Genomic DNA, 21,526 nt, shown 5'->3' on the forward strand with positions numbered 1-21,526 from the left:
GATTGCCACTCATATGCAGTCTCCCAATGAAAGCCAGCTCTGGTGCCTTGGCCCATCCCTGTGGAGCCTGATTACTGAACATGTTCCTGGTCCAGAGCTGCCAAAGATCCGTACAGCACTGGGCCACTCCCTGGTTGGCATGTACACAGAGGTGCACTCTGAGGTGAGCAGCTTTTTATGACTGCAGTATTTCTGATATCTTCTGCCAGAATGTAGCTACATACAGCACTTGGCTTTTGAGCTGGAACATTTCTCTGCAGCTATTTCATCATTCATGTTTTTTCGCACTTACTGTTTTATTCTTTCAAAGAATCCGGACATGGTCGGTATGTAGGATTCCACAAGAATACTTTCACATTTATAAGAATTTCCTTTTGAGCAGGGTGAATCAAAAAATGCTCAACTAAGCATTCCTGCCCAAACAATTTTTTACAGGCTTTGTAAGTAGGGTTAGTTTGGCTGCATACGCTCATTAATTACAATTCCTAGACTCACTAATAAAAGTGAAATGTGGGTTAACAGACATCAGTATTTATTCAAGACCAGCTAAACTTTCGGCCCCAAAGCCCTTGTACGCAGCTCTGGCAAAGCAACCTCACTCGTGCACAGTCAATTAGAAAAAATACCCAGTACAGCTCACTAAATAGGCCAAGTCAAGGCCAAGATTAAGGTGTTAAATTTAATTTGAAGAGACAAGCATTTTTTGAGATAGCTTAGGGATTTAAAAAAAAAAATGAATGAAGACTGAATCGAAGAAAAAACTATTACCTATCATGACTGTGTTAAATACAACTGATGCTGCAACTAATGTTTATTTTCCTTGTAATTTAATTTGAGGTTATTCTTCTCCATTAATCATTTCATCTATAAAATGTCAGAAAGTAGTAAAAAATACCCATCACAAGTTCCAAAAGTCCAGTCATCAAAAGTCTTGTTTTTCTAGAAGTCAAGACATGAGGTGTATGCAACACCTCATGTCTTGACTTCTAACATCAGTTTCTTTTTTTGCCTGTGCCACCTTCTCTCTTTTCTCCTGCTGTGTTTGTTCGTTATTTAAATCTCTCCATCTGTAGATGTTATCAGCTCTCTCACTGCAGTGCACCAACAGGCCAGGAAAACATAGTATACAGTTATCAAGCCATGTGACATATACACTGACCACATATTTTTGTGATAATTAATGTGAAAACCACATGTGACAACTACAAAACATGTTAAAGCTACTTTTCACACCGAAACATGCAAGATTCCCTCTCTTTCACAGAAACACACATACACACACACACATATCCTCTTGGACTCAGACATATTCAACTGACAATTGACTGATCAACTTAAATGTCTAAATGTCTGAAAAACTGAGTTTAAAGCACAAAGAAGTAGTAATGCGAAAAACAAACCAGAATTACACAGAATAATTCAACTCACATACAGACACACTCCCCTATGCACATACATATACACATACAATCACACACACACACACACACACACACACACAGAAAGAGGCCCGGTAAGCTTAGTGAGTCAGGGGGTCGGTATAACAGGGTTAAAGAGGCTAACCCTCAACTGTTGATAAGACCATTAGCAACACACATTCTCTGACTCAATTTTGTGTGTGCATGTGTGTATCAGTTCGAGGGAGGGAAAATGTGTGCATATGCGTATTGCATATCTGTGTATGTGTGTGTGTTTGAGTATTGCTCTGATATTTCTTCACCTACAGTTGAGTGTATGCAGTGGCTGAGTGTAAAGCCCCCAGACGGAAAGAAAGACTTAGGCTGAGAGCTTTGAGAAATTTCCAGGGAAAAAAACAAAGCACAGAGCACCTTATTCAACTCTCAGTCTAGTTCATGCAGGTTTCCTTTAGTTTATACACTCTCAGAGCACTTTATTAAGAACACCATACTAATACTGCATAGGGCCTACCCTTGCTCAGTTCTTCATGGCGTGGATTGCACAAGATGTTGGAAACATTCCTTTGAGATTCTGCTCCAAGTTTAGATGATTACATCACATTATTTCTGCTGATTTGTCAGCTTCTCATTCATGCCGCAAATCACTCATTCTAACGCATCCCAAAGGTGTTCTGCCGGATTCAGATCTGGTGACTGTGGACATCATTGAAGTCCACTGAACTCACTGTCATGTTCATGAAACCAGTTTGACTTTTGCTCTGCGACATGGTGCATTAACATACTGAAAGCAGCCATTAGATGTGTAAATTGTGGCCATAAAGGGATGCACATGGACATTTCCAACCTCAGACCTGCCACTCACTGGATGGGTTTCATTTCTTGCAACATTCTGAGTAAAACTCTCAAGATTGTTGTGTGTGAAAATCCCAGGAGATCAGCAGTTTTAGAAATACTCAAACCAGTCCTCCTGGCACCAACAATCATTCCACTGTAAAAGTGTCCCCCCCCATTCTGGTGTTTGAATGTCAATATTAACTGATGCTCGTGACCTTCATCTGCATGATTTAATGCCCTGTGCTGCTGCCACATGATTTGCAGAGCGTATACCTGCATGAATAGGCAGGTGTACAAATGTTTTTCATACAGTGGTCGATGAGTGTACATTTACCGTGGGGCGGAACACTTCCTGCCCTTTTTTTTCTCTTTCCATGTCTGCCTATCTCCATGTCTATCTTGTTCTTTTTTCTCTCCGCTGTCCCATGTAATGAATTCCATCCCTCAATAAGCCATTGTGAAAAGTAATAGTAGGCCACCCCTCCATTCCTCAATACCGCCATTTCTCCCTCCATCAAGGTCACCATTGTCTACGGCGGTTAGATCAGAGGGAATATTAGCCTCTCTTTATAAGTCTCCCTACAAGGCCAATCTCTCTGTACCTCTGTCTAAACTCTCACTCTTTCTCTATATGCTGAATAAAAATGAACTGTTTAAGTTAAATGTATTCTAAAACCCAATTTAAATAATTCAACGTAATAGCTCCTAGTAGGTTTTTTAACTGACAGGTTTCAGCAGCGCGCCCTTAAAATAGCTCCTGGATGAGATCAACAGTCTCAGAGCAGAGGGAGGGGATAAAAAATCCAGGAACAACTCCTTAGTCAGTGGGCCTTGAATCCTGTAACATAAACACCTCAGCACCCAAATACAGACAGGAAGCCAGTGTGAGTGAAAAGGGCTGTGCGTGTGTAACAATCATATTCAGTGTAAATGCTGGTATGTCAGTGGACGCGCACACACATTGAGAAACATGCAAAGACCAGAAGCGGTGTGTCCAGTGTCCTCCAGTGTGTTCCTTTGAAGTGAAGTTTTTGACTTGAATGATTGGCAGGCAACAGGTGTGGGGATGTTAATGGCATTCAGACCTGTATATGTCCACAGGGACTCTCCCACAGATTTTTCACACTTTCTCTTTTTTTTTTTTTTTTTTTAACACATGAATAATTTTCCTTTGGCTGTTATTTATATTATGGATAAATAATGGTGTGTATTCAGATGCAGGAGACAAACTGCAGAGTATGGTCCTGGGCGCTCACGCATAAAGTCAGATTTTTTTTTTTTTCAGTTCCTTTATCTGCAATAATCCTTGCAAAATTACAAAGACCGAAAAGCTGCCTGGTCCTGCAGGACACAGGGCTGTTTTTCTTTTGACTGCTCAGTCTCTTCCACATATAGTTTGTGTTCCTCTGTTGTGTGTGAAAGCATAAAAACATGGTATGGCATTGTTTTACAGAAATCCAAGATTGAATTGAGGGAAACTGGACTTGGTTGTAGATACCTGAAGACATTTCACCTCTCATCCAAGAGACTTCCTCAGTTGTGACTGACTGGTCAGTCACAACTGAGGAAGTCAGTGAGGAAGTCTCAATGTGTGTGTCTCCTGCATCTGAATACACACCATTATTTATGACCAGTCAGTCACAACTTGAACTTGAGTTCCACTTATGTTGCACACACAGTGACTTGAGACTTGACTTGACACTTGTCCTGAAAAGACTTGTCTCGAACTTGAGATTTGGGGCTCGTGAACAATCTTTAATTTATTACCTCCACCAAGGTTAAGTGTTTACCCATGTTTTTTTGTCAGCAGGAATATGCAAAAAGCACTGAATTGATCTGCACTGAACTTGGTGGAGGGATGGGGCATGGGCCACAGAAGAACCCATTCAATTTTGGGGCAGATCCAGATAATTTACCATGACTTTGAATTTCTTTCTTCAAAGTCTGGTGTATGTCAGGCACATAGTGGCTAATCAGGAGGCATGAAGATTGCTGGTGAGCCGTACAGCTTCTTGAGCCATGGGAGCGAGAGAGAGCAGGAGGGGGAGAGATCAATAGTGCTGTGTTGGTGTGATCAATCGAGTGGAGCAGACTGTGTGGCACACTGTGTGGCCGTCATTTCTCCTATGTCTGCCTCCCCAGCAAATTACGCTCGGTTCGGTCCTACATGGCAACAGACAGGAGCAGAGCACCAGACTTTGTTCTTGACCGCAGCTGGCAGTAAGTCCATTTGAACAGAATAAGCCGTAGGCAGAATACAACAAGAACCTGGTCTGAGTTTATTTAGCAGGAAAATGTTGTATAGCTTTGTTTTCTGCTCCTGTTTGATCAGATATTCTAATTAAAGTATTAAAAGTCTGTGTGAGGGGAGTAAAAGTACCATCCGTACCGTCTACTGTCCAGTCTGAATTCTAAGCTCACACTCTCTATAGCTATTAACTTATACGGTGGAAAGTGATACAAGAACAACAGTTTAATGCGCTGGTTGTACAAAATTAATTTATCCTCTGCTTACCACATGATTCTTTTAAAGTGTGACACACACTGTAGTCTATGTGATGGTGTCTCCAGATGGTTTTTGGTCGGCCAATCCAAGTCAAAAGTCCCAGGCCAATTTTTATTCCCACTCCATTCCTGGCATGTGTTCTTTGACACTGGCCTTGGCGGAGCTCTACACTCTACTGAGCACATTTTTTAGTTTTTGGCACATTATCATTAAGGAAATGTCTGACAAGCTCTTTGTCATTCCTTCCCTTATTATCATGTGTAGATAAAGGAGTGATGATAATGCAGTACATGCCTCAAGTTCCTTTGATATGGTAATGAAGTGTTCTAAGCAGACCGGATGGCTTGCAGGAGGTGATAAAATGCTCATAACAAACATTAGAGACTTAGGACTTGACTTGAACTTTAGCTCACAAACTTGAGAATTGACTTGGACTAAAAAATGATTTGTGAGCACCTCTGGTCGAGACTCATGTATTTAACCTCTGTGGGGTCATCTTCAGTATCTTCAACCAAGTCCAGTTGCACTCAATTCAACCTTTCTTGGATAACCTATAGGTCTGGTTGACTGAGAAACTTCACAGACATCCTGCTTTCAGACCCAGATTTTATATCCCTGTGCATCTTAAAGTGGCTTCCTGTTCCAAGAAGACAAGGTTCATAGCAGTTTATTGTACACAATGTCTTCTTGAGACAAGGACAGTCCTGGAAACGTTTTCACTCATAGAAAGTGAAGAGACAAATGGAGACATATGCAGCATAGTCTCTTAAGTAACTGAAAAGCAAAAAAGTAAAACTACTATGGGTGGTATTATTAACATTTTTATTCAGATTTTTTATTGATACAGCTGTCTCATTGTTTTACATTTTTAATTTATGTTAATTTAGATACATTTTCAGAGTTGTTTTTATAAAAATATATACCCTCTATACCTCACATTTTGAGTTGCATTAATTAATTAATATCACATGAGAGGGAGTGATGTACTGAATATCATGCGGCCGAGTACCGAAGACAATGCTTTTATACAAAAGTTCTACGGGCGCCATATTAGTTAAATAAGCAACAACATATTATGATTTGTTTGTTTATTTCATCATCATTTGGCAACGCCAACACATATAGTTCCACAACTGGACCTTATACTGGACTGTTGCTAAGCAACACATAAACCTTTTCCTGACCTGCACAGTGCACACTAGCTTGCTCCTTGCTGTCTACACGTTACCTCAGGTACGTGCTGAAGTATCCAGGCTTCTTCCCTTCATCCTCTTCTGACGACCATATGTAATTTAATTCAAATGTTATTTCGGGAATATATTCATCTTTGTTACGATCTAAAATAGATTATGGCCGTTAATGTCATGCTGATTAACGATTAATAGAACACCTGTAAAGCGGGGTGATACATGTAGTTAAAAGTCCCAGTGTTATTATACTTTATTTCAGCACTCACGGAATCTCTCTCATCCAATCAAATTACTTGGTTGGAACTAACTGTTGTATAAGTAATTATATTATGCTTTAACTAATTAGCCTAGAATACAGGTCATTTGGTTACAACTCCGCTTGAAAATGCCTCACACTTCTCTAAGTACAGTGTAGTGTTGCTCTAATTTGAATCAACTCAGGTTCCACATGAAGAGGAGATCCTGCAGCTACATTACCTGCACTACTGAGTATGCATTGTTACATTCCCAGTATAATTGCTTTTTCACAGATCGTAGTCATATTTTGGATTCACTGAGACTAGAAGAAATAATATAATCCTCCCCTGGCTTCCCTGAGACATGAAAAGTCCTGATATCATCCTCAGTCAGGGGGGCTGTCAGCAGAGTCACAGGATAACGGATGTCTGGATCACAGCTTGCAACGTACTGCCAGAGGACTGTCCACTCTGCTTAAAACTAGTAGTACACTAAATCATTTTTGGCTTTGAAAATGTTTTAATTTATCGATTAAAAGATATAGTGCAACATCTTGAGCTGATCGCTGTGAATTTATCACCTGTACATTTTCTTACACTATTCCTTCATTCATTCATTCATTCATTAATCATACCCCTTGTCCTTTTAGGGTTGTGGGGTGCTGGAGCCAATCCCAGCTGTGCCACCGCATTTTTCTTACTATTGCCAGAAAGAAATCCTCTGTAAAACACAGACAAAAGTGTTTGTGTATAACCTCTGGTTGTCTCCACTACCTGTGGTAACTTTTGCAGGCGGAGATGTGGCACAAGATGTGGCAGGAAAGCCAGCGAGGAGGAAACCATGGCAGCAGTGCAATGACCTCACTCCCACGTCAACAGGCCACCCCTCTGGCTGACCCCCCTGCAGTCAAAGAGCTGCTGAGAGCTGAGGTCAAGATGTTACTACAGACTCTTAGAGAGAGAGCCAGCAGGGGGGGAAGGTAGGTGTAAGATCTCCCACACTTAAATCCACTCTACTGTACATTTATAGTGAACTACTGAAAGGTTATGTTTTTATTTTTATCTTTGAACGGATTGGCCATATAGATTTGAAGAAACACAACACAATTTATAGAATTGTGCAGACATTCCAAACTGACGACTAATGACTGGAAACATTGTTTTGATAAAGTTAGCCATCTTAGAAGTACACCAAGAAACTTAACAATATTGCATCTACACCTTGTTTTACCCCACGGCATATTACATTCTCAAAAACTTTACATGTCCGTCGTGTCTCAGCCATTAGTTGAACTTTATGACGGCCGACAAGTTAGCAGAAATTGGATTTTTCAACCAAGGGAGATTTACGCATATTAACTTTTTCAACACTCTGTTTGAATTAAAAGTCAGACTAAATGTTTGACAGCTACAGTCTTGATGAGGCGGTTTACTTCCAGATGTATACACAGCCATTAGAGTCAACATTTTCATGATTTATTTCCCTAATATTCAATAAATGCAATTTCCTCTCTTGGTCTAATTTGTGAGTGTGAGGGAGTTCTCAGCGCTCTGAACTCTTAGCACAACACTTGTCTATGGCTTTCTCACAAGCCAAGAGGTGGGATGGGCGAGTAGGTTAAGACCCTGCTCACACACTATGTCATTTTTGCCCAAACAAAGAATGCCATAAAATGCTGCATTGTGTTCCCATGTCAGTTACAAATGGGATGGGAAAGCAGTAGAACAAAGGTTCCTGGCGTAGGGATGCTGCAAACTGATTTGGGAACTGTGGAACAATAGGACAATTATAGGAGGGAGCCATCCATGCATTCCACACCAAATGAGTTCCAAGAGTTCAGATTTTAAAGCCACTGCCAGCTTTATTATATTGAATATATGTTTTAACCTTAAATGGGCAGCTAAATAGTAATTTCAAAATTGTAAAAAGTATGAATGCAAAATATAGAGTAAAACAGACCTTTATTCAGTTTGTCAGTGAAGAGCTCACAGGGCAACAACAATGAATCCTGGGACTCTGTATCTGGTTTTTATGAAGCACAGTCATTGGGGAGTTATAAGCGCCCAAATAAGTGGTAATAAAACTTTCTAATTGCTGTTTGGCTTTTAATTTCTACCGCTAATCATACAGCTCAGGTCAAAGATGAGCTTGTAGCAATTTGCAATTTAATGACATGTATTAAATAAAATATTCTGAAGAATGTCATAAAAACTGTTGGCAGGATAACATCAGTTAGTAACACTGCCCTTCCTTACACATCCATACATTACAATTTAATAGCCTAAATTATGTATTAGAATGTGTCTGTATGAGTGTGTGAGAGTCTGCATATGTATGAGCTAGTAACTATCCCAGCAACTAGTTCGCTGCTGCCAGGAATGTTGCCCCACGTCACCTCTCTGGTTTCACTGAGGCCTTTTAGGAGAAGCACAACATAAGATGGATTGTTCTCTGTTTTTGTGACAAACCATTTACTGCCTGTCAATTTGTCGACTTCTTTTTTATTGTGATTTTCTCTTTTTCTGTGTGTTGTTAAGCAAAAGGGTGCAGGCAACTCCTCAGTGGTTTCGTTTTTTTCTTTTATATATTTGCGTGTATGTGCACTTGTTATTCCCAGTCCTCTATTTGGTGCCACTGGTCTTAACAGATGGGTGCCATGTTGGCCTGCCTTGTAGAATCTAAATGCATTAATTTGTTGCAATGTCAATAATACTGCAGGTACTTGGTCATAAACCAAGTATTGGACATACAGAATTTTTGACCTGATGATAATGTTAGATGAAAAGGATCACCAAAGTTATTATAATTCATCCTGAGGGGAACACGAATGTCATTACGAAATGTCATGGCTCGCCATCTGATAGTTGTTGAAATATTTCAATCAAAATTACAAACGTGAACCCCATGGCGGCACAACAGAAAAAGTCCGAGCATTATTATGGTACACCCTCTGGGGACTGTGCATCTCTGTACAAAATTCTATGAAAATCTATCCAATGGTTGTTGAAATCTATCCATTTAGCCCAAAGTGATGGACTGATAGACCAACACAATGATACCTAGAGCCTCTGGCATGGTTAAAAACTGTCAGCATCACCGGCATTAACAGTTGCCACGTTTATTTTTTTTAGTTAACTTAAAAATTTAAGATTTCCCACTGTATAATGGTACACTGGTGCTTGTTATGACAGCTCAGTTGACAGGGATTTATTTTGAAGTAATCTTCCAGAGTTTCTTTTAAGTGAGAACAGCAGGTCTGATGTTTAAGCTGACAATCCAATATCCATAAGGCCATAGGTTTGAGGCCCACAACAGCACTGTGTCTTATTAAAGTGCCACTGAGCAAGACATGAACTGAAGCCTTACTTGCTCACACATCACAAGTCACTCTTGTAAAGTGCTCCGGCTCGGATGTAAATGGATTACAAAAAGTCCCATTCAGAGGGAGAAATGTGGCCCTTTGTTATTGGCTGCGTGGGAACAATGCCAAAAAAGTATTGGTGCCACACAGGCTGTGCCAGCACAAATCGCTTTTTCTCTTTGAAGTTGGCTTCGGTATACTTGTTGATCTTGATGCATGGTACTGAGTGTGTGTGTCTGCATGTGTGTGAGTTTCAGGCCTTTGATCGTTCAATTAGGCTAAGTCCCAAGTGTATATCAGCTAAATGGCTTTCAGGACCAAAACCGAACACACTTCCCCCTAATAGCGCTTTCACGTAATAATGCTCCTCAACCCACTGTTTGTCAATTTACTTCAATTTAATATGCTTTGTTGGCATGGAAATTGAGAAAATATTGCCAAATCATCAACAGAGACTAGAATATTTCTCTCTTTTATACTCTCTTCTAGAAATGATTGTGTGTGTATATATGTGTGTGTGCATTATTTTTAATCTAATTTATCAGACCTGTTAGCCAAGAACACTTTCCTGTAATTGCAGCAAAGTCCTAATGCTACTGATTTATGTAAAGCCATATCAACAGGAGTAGCTGAGTGCCAAGGAGGGCAACAATAGTTCTCATCCTCGTACCAGATTTTTCCTGTGATTTGAACCATTTGTATGAGGGTGTGGGTGGGTGTATGGATGGCTATGTACCTTGTAAAAGTCAACTGATTTATCTTCTTGGCCTCCTCCTGTGTGGTCCTGATGCCCCTTCCTCCCACACACACACGCACACACCTCCATGTCAATGTCTGAGTGGCTAGAAAGTACAAATTTTCCCTCATGCAAAGACCCTAACCCTGACCAAGCTGTCACCCCGCCTACAGCTGCCTACACCAGTAGATGATTTCTTTTTCACCCAGTGATCATTCCGAAAATTCACATCTTTGCTGTCGGTCTTTTTTTTCCTGAAATCTATTTTTGTTTTTTTGGAAAATATATATTTTACATTTTTTAAAATGCTCAAGGGCTCAGCTCTGTCTCAGTGCTGACTGTGAAGGTTGTTTCTCTTTGAGACTCTTTGAGTCTTGAATGAACTTAAAGCACTAACACATCATCGTCCATAGAGAAGAGTTTGACTTCTGTTCAGGCTCTGTTCAGTAATTCAACAAGTGTGAGAAGCTGATAATAAGACACAAATCAATTAGAGACTATTGCACATGAAAAATAGAAATGATAAAAGTGAAAACCATTCAAATGAATGAAAGGCAATAAAAATAAAGGTAAATAAAATAAAATAACAAGGTAAAACATGGAGTGCTATGTACATTGTTCAGCACAGCAGAGCTGCAGATACGATAAATTGACTTGTGTAAAGATTCAGTCTTTGTGCTGTTGTTGCTGTAGAGATGGTGAGGAGCTCCTGTTTCGTTACAAACCTGAGACTGTGAACTATGCCCTCGGTCACCTTGACAGCTGTTACAGTAACTGTACCAACCCTGGAGATACTGATTATGGAAACAGGTTAGTAACACTGGTAAGGCAAATCCTGCATATTTTACTAACCGGAATAAAATCTCTTTTAATCTTCTGTTGTCTACTCTTTTCTTACTTTCTTCATCTCCTCTCCTTCAGACCAAGCTCTCGTTGCTCAGTCAAGTCCCACGCTGAAGACGAAGTCGAGGCAGTAAGAGACAAGCTGAATGTCACTGACATTGACCAAGTGGTGGACCGCCTCAAGTAAGTTGAATATAGCAGTGAGTTCCAGACCCTTTTGGCTTGTGACCCGTTAAAACAAACCAGTGTCTTCTTTCAACACATCGTCACTGGTTATGTGACATGAGTATTGAGAGTGATTTTTCTTCTCTCAAGTTATTCTATTTGAAGGATTTATAGGCCTTAAAGTAGCTATTATTGACAATGTATTAAATCACAGTGTAAAAATAATGTGACAATATGAAATGGTGGCTTGTGATGAACATACAGAGAATTGTCACTTGAATTTGAAGTTCCACTTGGTTTCATGGAGCTTTATAATGACTTTCAGCTGATTTTTTAGTTGTCTGAAGCAAATTTACTGTTTTGGTTCACTCTCATTGCTTGCTTAGTGTCTTTCTCAGCAAAAAAGCTTTAAAAACCAATTGAACACCACCTGCTCAGCACCAAACAGCAAACAGACACAGTTGGAGACTAGCTGGTGAACGTAGTGGAACAATTAGCAGCTAACGAGACAGATATTTATCTCAATAGTTGGTAGAGACCAAAATCAGACCTAAAAGAGACTTTGATATTGAATTTATATTCTGGCCAAAAACACAACCAAATGAATGACGATGCTACTTCGTAACTGCTGTATGTGTAAATAAGCAACTGTTAGCTAACAAGTCAGCTATGTCAGATTAATCATCATATGTCAGTGTTGTGTCCACAACAGCACAATATATTTTTTCCTTTTCTTGTTTTTTTAGTCACCCTGTGACAACTCAAACTTTTCTCAGGACCCCTCGGTGGGTTCCAGCCCATGGAGTGGAAACCACTGGCATAGAGAATCCAGCCATGGCACTCTGTAAACATTACCTGTTTTACACTGATGCCGACATGAAAATTAACATTAATTAAAGAACACTTGTCGGGACCATCTTAGATTTGTAATACTAACTAGCAGAGACATGTAATGCGTATTGTATTATTTTTTCCATAGATGAATTTGTTGTAAATGACACATTAACATGTGCTCTGTAAGTGAGTTCCTCTCAGCCCTCTCCTTTTCACAGTTTTTTCCCTTAATTTCCCCTCAGCTCTCCTCTGTGGCCTCTGTCGCTGCCCTGCCTCCTTCACACTCCATCTCTCCTTTCCTTCCTCTACATCCCTCGCTTTGAGGCCCACAGAGCAATGCAGTCACTGGGGCTACCTTGGAAGAGAGCCTCTCTCTCTCTCTCTCTCTCTCTCTCTCTCTCTCTCTTCCTCTCTCTCCCATTTCCTGACTCAACCAGAACAATAAGCCCCATTGTCAGAAAATGGATCCCAGACAGGACCACAGCGGGCAGAAGATTCTTTTTCATTTGAAAGAAGTGAATAAAGTCTACTATGGTTATGTAACCAAAGAAGGGAAAAGAGTGGGGGACAGAGGGAAGGAAGAGAAAAATAGGACACTGTTTCCTCAGTACCTTATGAAAACTACAGAGGATAAACTCTGAGCAGATGCCAAGTCCACCTTGTTGTCACTGCCTCAGTTGTGAGACTGGATTGTACCTTTTTGCTTATAAATCTACCGTTGTGTGCCTTTACAGCATTTTGAAAATGATAGTGTTATATAGTGTATTGCCTACTGAATCACAGATTTAACCCGCTGCACACAACCTGTAACATATAACAAAATTCACAAGCTACTCTTCAAATCGCTCATATTCATAAAATAAGGATATTAAATGTAAAATATGTGGATGCATTTTTACTGCATTTAAGACAGCCACGGGCATTATGAAATGAAGTTACAGTTTTTAACTAAGGTGTTTGGCTGTGCACGTCTGTTGTGATTGTCAAACACATAGTTTCCACTTTGACCTACATTTTAGTTTTGGGCTCAACTGTGTTTTTTAATGAAAGACAACTTAAGTACTGATGATAAACATCTACGCTGTTTTCTATCTGCCTATCTTATCTATCTAGGTCTGTCCTAATTGAGGAATCTGAAGGGCTGAACAGACTGGTAAAGCATTTCAAGGTAAGAACAGAACAAAAAACAGCCAACAACCCAATGAGTCTTTAATCTTCTTTGTTTTTCATCTGACATTGTGATCGTGATCCAAATCCTAAACTTATTTATGTGAAACCAGGCCAAAGGTGCTGATTTAATGTATTGATGTGCACCTGCAATCAGAATCCATACAATACAACCTTGTAAGCATTCCGAGTTATGAAGCTATGCTTGTCCTTGCAATTCTGGATAGCCTATATTACAGTATATGTACAGCCTTCACAGATTTCTTCAGAAGGAATTTTATCTAAACCACCTAAATAATGACTTTACCCTTAAATTTCCCTAAAGTTTCTTACATATAGAAAAAAACATAAACCTCTCTTGCTTGCTTTAGAGTTAATTACAACAGCACCATTACAACAAAAGGGAATATTCTAGCCGTCTTGTGCATCATTTTATAAACATTACCCACCCCCTAAAAAAACATAGTCTGACTTTTTTTGTCTGAGTAAAATTTTACTAGAAAAATAGAAAAATGTTAGAATTTGAACAACGTTTATCCAGACAACATAAGTTACATTTGTTTGGTTCAGTTTATTCAAGGAGTAGTTTATACATAAATATAAAATTGTTAAATGATGGTAATCATTTCCATTAAAAATGTCGTCAACCAGGGGCACTCTTTTTCCCAAATCATTTTTTTTTCTAAAGTTTGAATCCCTATTTGGACTCCCACAGGTAGATCTACTAACCCTCTATTGGCACTGAAACCCTGCCAAGGCATCCATTTACACACACTCATACAAACAAAAACTTGCACGCACACACAGGAAGCCTGCAAGGGCTCAGTCTAAGCTTGTTTTTCCATCTGTCTGGCCAAGAGCTTTGCAGTGCTGAGTAAGGTCTATCTCCTTCCAATCACTCAAATGGCTTACTACATACATACACATACAATTAGACACACACACACACACACACACACACACACATTGACAAAGAAACACACATGCATGTATGCCTACAATCTGGTTACACTGTCATGCTTGTCTGGCATTATGAGAGAAACAGAGGGTGAGTTAGTTAGAGGCCAGATGTAGGACTTTTCTGCAGACCAGATGTGAGAGTTATCTCTCTGTACCCTCTGTGTATGTGTATGTGTGTGTGTGTGTGTGTGTGTGTGTGTGTGTGTGTGTGGGTGTGTGTGTGTGAGAGAGAGAGAGACTGTTCATAAGGTAACAAAAAAACCTGAAAAATGTGAATGGGTACAGTGAGAAAAAATAGCTATCAATAGCCCCCCAAAGTCTTTGTGTTCCGAAGCAACATAAATGGGTGTAGGAGAGTGAGACAGTTATTATAGGCATTTTTTCCTGATTCGAGGATGTGGAGCTTTTCTTAGTTGTCATGAGGCATTTACTGTAAAAGCACTTTCTGATCAGGATCCTTTGTTAAAGCAGAAATATGGCACATTCCCTATAAAGAAATTGTCTCCGCAAGCAAGTGGTTGCTGATTGGTGTGTGAGCAGTTGGGATGAAGCTGTGTCTCAGGTGGTGATGCCAACCTGTGCTCTTATGTCATGAGCTTATTGTGCTTATTGCCTGTAGTGCATATTGACTGTAGCGATACAGTGGTGGATGATGCTGATGCTGTGTGGTGTGAGGCATCACTGCCACTTTGATAGCTCATCAGTCCTTGGAAGGGAGGACACTGAAAACAGCCCTGAGGATCCCCTGTGTGATTTTTAGGTTTTAACTAAAATCTTGATAAAGTCTAATCGTCCACAAATACGCTCACTCATGTTATGGTCCCAGTTCAAGGCCTCATCTGGCCACACCTGCTGAGACAGTTACACAGGAACAGACAATAGATAAGCCTTAATAGAAGAGCTAGTAAGCATTAAAAGCATTGTTTGCAGTTCTCACCTTTTCTACTTAATGACTAAACCTTCAACTGCTGCCAAACACAAGGCAAATAGGCAAATGAGACATACCGAACACTATTTTGAGTCTTTTTTTAGTTACTGGACAAAAATGTCTACAATATGCCTTTAGTCACAGATCCACTTCTTCAAATTTCTAGTACTTAAATGTTTTTGAAGGGGAAAACTAATTTGGATTCTGATCCAAATTTTAAGATTTTACACAGAGTGAAGAACGTAAGGGAAAGTTTCCAACTCAAATCACATTTTTAGACGGTGATTGTTAACATCTGTTTTGTATTTTTCAAGGAGGGTCATAATTAGCTATATCTTTTGCAGTTCCTGTTTTCTGTGCTGGTAATTAACTGTAAAAATAGATGAAAATGTGTTAAATGTCAAGAAATATTGCATCAGTGTGTTTAGGCTGTAAACATGGTACTTGTTTAAAGTCAAGGTAATTGGCCTGCCTGAGGAGTGTCATGAGCTTCTCATCCAACACCATCATGTCTGACGCAGCTGAGATTACTATTGATTTAGGGTTATTCCATGCAGTTAAAATATCTAGTTTTTAAAACAGCTATTATCTGGAGCCAAATTAGACTTTTAGAGGTTTATACAGTTATGATGAAATTCCCTTTTTGGTGCATCATGTAGCAGTCAATCATTTGCTCCTAAACACAACTGTAATGATCCATTGTCTCCGAGCAGGAGGGAGGTTCAGCACCATGGTAGTTAAGAATAACACACACAGACTGTTGTTTAAAGGTGTTTGTTGAATATAAAGTTTCCCTCCCCCCACAAGCTGTGGAAATTATGTAGATACTATTTTCCAAATATCCTGACCTCTAAAGTACAGGCTGCACTCTCACTGCGGCTTTTCATAGTGATTCACTGTACAGTAACTGTTAATAAGTCAATATTCTCCAAAGCAGTGGAGTGGACTCCATTGGGTTGGTTAGAGGCATGAAGGCTCTCATGTCTGCTTAGTTACTTAATCCTAAAGCTACAATGAGGTCTCTCCATCATTCCCTATCCTTGGCAACATGTTGAGCCTGCTCCCAAGTTAAGGTTATTTTGACCAACTTGCCCTTCAGACTGTTCTTAGTCTTCCAGGTCAGTATCAGTGCAATCTTTAAGATGCAACTCGCGTCCATCCATGTCTGGGCCATGTAGTCTGAGTTGTGATCTTGTTAAGACTCATCTCTGAAGTCGAGTGTTATCCTATTTACATTCTCTAACATGTGGCAGTGCAGGTTTTCCATTCACTATTTTCCATTTAAGTTTACTTCAGTAAGCTTACTGCCAATATCCAGTTGTAGCTTGGAATTGGTTTACATGAATGTATAAGAATTTGCCTTCTCAATTCAGTTTAAGATAGCACAGAGATGACAATCCATGGGTTTGGCCCTTGAACGCTTCAGTTAGAGCTGCAGGGAGAGAGGGTGTTTATTTCCCCCAGTTAGTAATAATATCATTAGCTGTTCTTTGTTAGCGCAGCAGCACCACAACTCTCCTCATACTGTGATGTTTGCTGTGGGTGAGGATTTGGTTGCTGAACTCAGTAGGGATGGTCTTTTTTAATGGTCTTTTGCTGGTCTAAACTGGGCTGAAGTGGACTAATGTTTGTCAAGGCTGCATGGCAACTTCCACGTTCTGTATTTTGAATTGGCAGCACCAGGGTGCAAACCCAATGCTGCGACTCCCAGCCACCTCTGATCCTACCAGTCTGTACACCAGAGGCCGCAGCGGTTGATCCCAGTATAATCACGCATCATGCAGCTAAACAGACTGGTGTTGTAGTTGACAGTCACAATGAAACCAGTTCGAGCATGGTTAGCTTCTGTATTTTGATACATTTCCACAATTCACGTCACTGTCACGCTGGCGTAGCTTGTAGGTTTTTAGCATGTTTCCAGTACACAGCAGAGCTATCACCTAAGTTGATGAAAAGATGGCAGCCATCAATAGCTGGTTTCAGCTTTATGTAGCAGAACTGGTGATCTCTGTTCCTCTGTTTCTGGTTTTGCATCAGCTAAGGGAAATGTTTTGTATGATCGCTATGTTGTGGGTGGATTTGGGTTCTAGAGAACAACATGTGAGAATGATGACAGTAACATACAAGCTTTCCGAAAATATATAGCATAAAAATATATATAATAGCATGTCAGCACCATTATAATGGGTCCAAACCCCACATGGACCACAACCTATTTTTGGAGCATGTGTGCTTTAAAGTTGTTTAGGATTTCAGTCACTCCGCTGTCAGAGACACCACACATACTTCGTCTGCAGCTCTGAGAGACAGCACTAGGAGGTTTAGGTTTGAAACCCACTGGGAAAATAGACCAAAAATATACATTTTAACTGTCAGTCTCCAGGCCCATGGGTATGTTTGTGTGTGTGTGTGCGTGTGTGTGTTTGATTGTGTAATGCACTATATAGTCTGTGGTTACTATAAAAACTCTCCATTAGTGTTTGTGCTGGTTTAAAATGAGAGGAGGCTGCCAGTCATTCATAACAAACACACACATTGAGATACACTTTTCAATCAGGTCTTTGGTTTTGTGAACTATGGAAACACACACACACACACACACACACACACACACACACACACACTTAGTGCTATGGTTTTCATTGCTCTGGATATAAATGTTTGAGGCCAAATTATGATGGAACACTGCTGCTCAATCGTTTAGTGGTCACACACACACACACACACACACACACACACACACACACACATACATTCCTTTCCTCTTTCTCCCTCTGTTATTTTTATCCTTTTTCCTTGTTCCTTTGCTATGAAAATTTTTAATAGATTTACATTGTACTTAACTGCATCACTAACATGAGCTCTTTTCCTTTGTGTTTCTTGCAGAAAAATATTAAACAAAAGTGCAGGACTCGATGTGAATTTGATAAATCAGAGCCTACACTTGCAGGTGAGTCCATGTACCCACATTTTGGTGTTTGCTGCCATCTGCTGGCACAGTATTGTTTAACATGTGGTGTTTGAGAAGATTTCTCTACTTCATCTCTCATGTCCAATTTAATCTTTAGCTCTGTGAATACATTTACTGATGAAATAAGAGTGCTGGTAGTTTTACCCACCTTCCATTAGATGGCAAACTCATTCTAAAACATATGGTTTGGCCGTGGCCAAATCTGCAGAATCTTCACTGGGCTGAATGCCATAAAAAGTAATTTGAGAACATGAAGCAGTAGTCTGGGTAAAACAACAACTGACGTCACTTTCACTACTCAATGAACACTGTTTGCTTTTTCACTTATCCTGTAGGTAATTTGATGGAAGTATCTGACAGTGTATTTCAATCATACTTCACATAGATGGTTTCAATATTTTCAGACTTTTTCAAATCTCACTTCTGTTGTGTTTGTGTATGTGTAGAGTTGAGAGAGCTAAGAGGAGCTATACAAATGGACTTGGAGCTTTACCCCTCTTCGTTTGCCGCTTCACCCCCAGCCTCGCCTCCTCTCCCTGTGAAGGAATTGAAAAACAGGTTCAGGTTTGTATGTTTTGTCACTGCTACAACCCCCCAAAGGCTGTATTTCATAATAATAACTTTTATTTGTGTAGCACTTTTTTTTACAGTAAAAAAATATAATCAAATAAATGACATAAAATAGCCCCTTCTACTTGGTTTTCAAAGTTCATATCTTTTGAGAGGGCAATACCATTATTCACAGACATGGAGTAGCAGAAAAATAATTTGATGATTTCTTTTAAATGAATATGATCCCAAAATGAATTCAAATGAAATAAAAGGGGAATGACAGAGCTGTCAAACTTGACAAAAGAAAGGGAAGCCACAGAGGCCAAGCTCACAACAGAAACAAACCCTTGAAAACATTCATCACCCTAAACAAACAAAAATCTCTTTAAAAAAAAAAAAAAAAAAAAGAGCAACTTAGATTTCTGCTACTGCTTAGGCCAGGGGAGCTTAGGCCAGGGGAGCCTCACAAGCTACACCTGAAGGAGAACAGCTCAAAACAGACATTAGAATTCGAAGGGATGCATTATGACATTTTGACCAGCAGGGGGAGTGCGCTTTAACTGCATAGTTGATACCTCAAGTAGCTGCTTCTGTTCTCAGATTCCCATTCTGATTCCTCTCTTCCAGACTGTCAGCAGGTCAAAAGGCTTCAGATGAGACTCTGCAAGCTTCAAATGCTACGTCAGTCCTAAGACCACATCCACCTCCTCCTCTGTGCCGTCCTAAACCCAGGCCACCAGTTGGACCTTCTCTCACTAAGACCTCTGCATTCGTCAAACCAGTTCATTCTTCCTCACTGTCAAGGACTCTTGGTCAGCATAGAAGAACATTAGCCTCCAATAAATCAAGTGAAATACCTTTCTGCAGCAAGATCACCACTTCAGGGAATGTGAGCAGCCACTTCACCACTGACCAGATAATGGTTAAGAGCGAATACCTCTGCAGTCTTTCCCCAGAACAAGATAGTGCTGGCCTCCACTGCAGGCCCCCAACATCTAATGCTAGTTTCCAAAAAAAAACTCAAAGAGACTCACCTGTCCATGAAGCCCATCTATCATCCCATCGCAGTATTAACAGCCTGAGCAGAGAATATGATTTGTTACCACAGAGGGAGAGAGAAAGCAACTCTGTCTGGAGGTCAGAAAACTTCAATATTACCCCTTCAACCATTCCAACAACTGGGAAATCAAAGACACAAAATGGGCAAAAGAAAACTACATGTGGAGGTGTTTCAGTGTTAGTAACAGTGCAGGCAGATAAAGACAGAAGAAGGAGTACTTCTGAGAGTTTTCATTCTTCAGTCATGCCCGAAACTGCGAGTCATCTTGCAAAAAATGGTGACAGGAAGAGCAACAGTCAAATTGATATAAATAAAAATGATCATCTTGGGAAGGATGTCACCCAACAGCAAAGCCTTAGTAGCCACTGTTTGACAGATCACTTCTCAAATCATTCAGGAAGTAGTAGTGGACAGGGACAAGCTAATTGTAATTCCCACAAAAGACCACTTCTGGGCACCACGAGTCAGCCAGAAAGTATCCAAGAAGCAAAGACAGAGCAAGACTTTATCAACAATTTTTACCAGCCAGTACCTCCTGCAAGAGTGTCAACGTGAAGTCAGCCTCAGACCAAATAAAAAGTGTTTGACATTGTCTTTTATAGATATAAATTTGGGAGCATGATGAATTGATGTTGAGTTGCATAGATTTTTTCACTGTGTGGGGGGAAAAGAAATGGAATAATTTCACAGCTGTGCCTGGTCCTTGCAGAGTTTTTCCATTGAGCATTAATTGAAAAACCTGAATTCTGAATTTCAAATAGACAAGGCCAGTAATTTGAGTGCATAGAATTGTGCAGTGTCTAAATATTTGATTGAAAAATGTGTTTTTAAGACAGGTAACGGTGCAAAATACTGTTAACTTTTCACAGTAGACATTTTGACATGATCTAGCCAAAAACCATGTTCAACTAACTTTATTTATATTCAGCTTTACTAGTTTCAGTACTCTGTTGCTGTCTGTTCAAAACCTCTGCTATGAAAAAGATCTAAACCAGGACCTTGACTTAAAGCAGTTTTTATTTACGCCTGTTCTATTCCTACTATGACATGTCCAAATGACTTCTGTAAACTGGGCCTAGTAGTGTCAATACTTAATCAGAGGCAATGTTACTGAAAATGTTGGCATATCATGGAAATAATGCTAAATCTTACCAGGGATATAAATATGTGAAATTTGGTGCAATAAATTAAAAATATTAATTAATTCAATTAAAAAAATAAAGACCATTGGGATTGGGAGTTTTGCATGACAGAGGAACGCCTTCATTGCCTTGCACAGAGACTTCACCCTCTTTCTAGATCAAGTCATTATTTTATTTGGGGATTAGTGAATAGAAATAAAAATGGGTCTAGTGAAAACGCCTCAGACAACAGTCTGAAGAAGATCAAAAATGCTAAACTGCAACTGCTTCACAATAAAGTTCTTTCAGCCGTTCAGGGCTTATAATCAGTTTTGTTGACACACCCCCTTTCAGATGGTTTATTACTGTGAATTTTACGCATAATATTCATGTATCCTGTTTTACACCAAATTCAAATTGGAATCAAAACAACAATCTGATGCAGCATTAACTAAGAAGACAGGCTTTTATTTTGAAGTGGCTGTAGAAAGTAATGACAGCATTTTCGATTAAATAAATAAATAAATAATAGATATCACCATGAAACTTCTCAAGTTGATTACTGACATAAAGACAAACATTTTTTGTATTACAACGTTTCTGTAATTTTATGTTTGAATATGCAAATGAGGCATCATCTACT

At 39.7% G+C, this 21,526-nt stretch overlaps 1 protein-coding gene across 1 annotated transcript; it reads left to right on the top strand.

Annotated features, from left to right (window-relative positions):
• Positions 1 to 7: 7 nt before the first annotated feature.
• On the top strand, positions 8 to 21,199 carry ccdc24 (coiled-coil domain containing 24). The gene is made up of 8 exons (XM_087174733.1): positions 8 to 163; positions 6,977 to 7,164; positions 10,976 to 11,092; positions 11,204 to 11,308; positions 13,238 to 13,292; positions 18,066 to 18,129; positions 18,597 to 18,714; positions 19,330 to 21,199. The coding sequence occupies exons 1-8, from the start codon at positions 14 to 16 to the stop codon at positions 20,315 to 20,317; spliced, it is 1,785 nt and encodes a 594-aa protein (XP_087030859.1). The 5' UTR covers positions 8 to 13; the 3' UTR covers positions 20,318 to 21,199.
• Positions 21,200 to 21,526: the final 327 nt, after the last annotated feature.

This window comes from Seriola lalandi, unplaced genomic scaffold, assembly GCF_002814215.2.
Source record: "Seriola lalandi dorsalis isolate HSWRI2012SDOR001 ecotype SW California unplaced genomic scaffold, Sedor1 jcf7180002054377, whole genome shotgun sequence".
In the NCBI taxonomy this organism is placed as follows: Eukaryota; Metazoa; Chordata; class Actinopteri; order Carangiformes; family Carangidae; genus Seriola; species Seriola lalandi.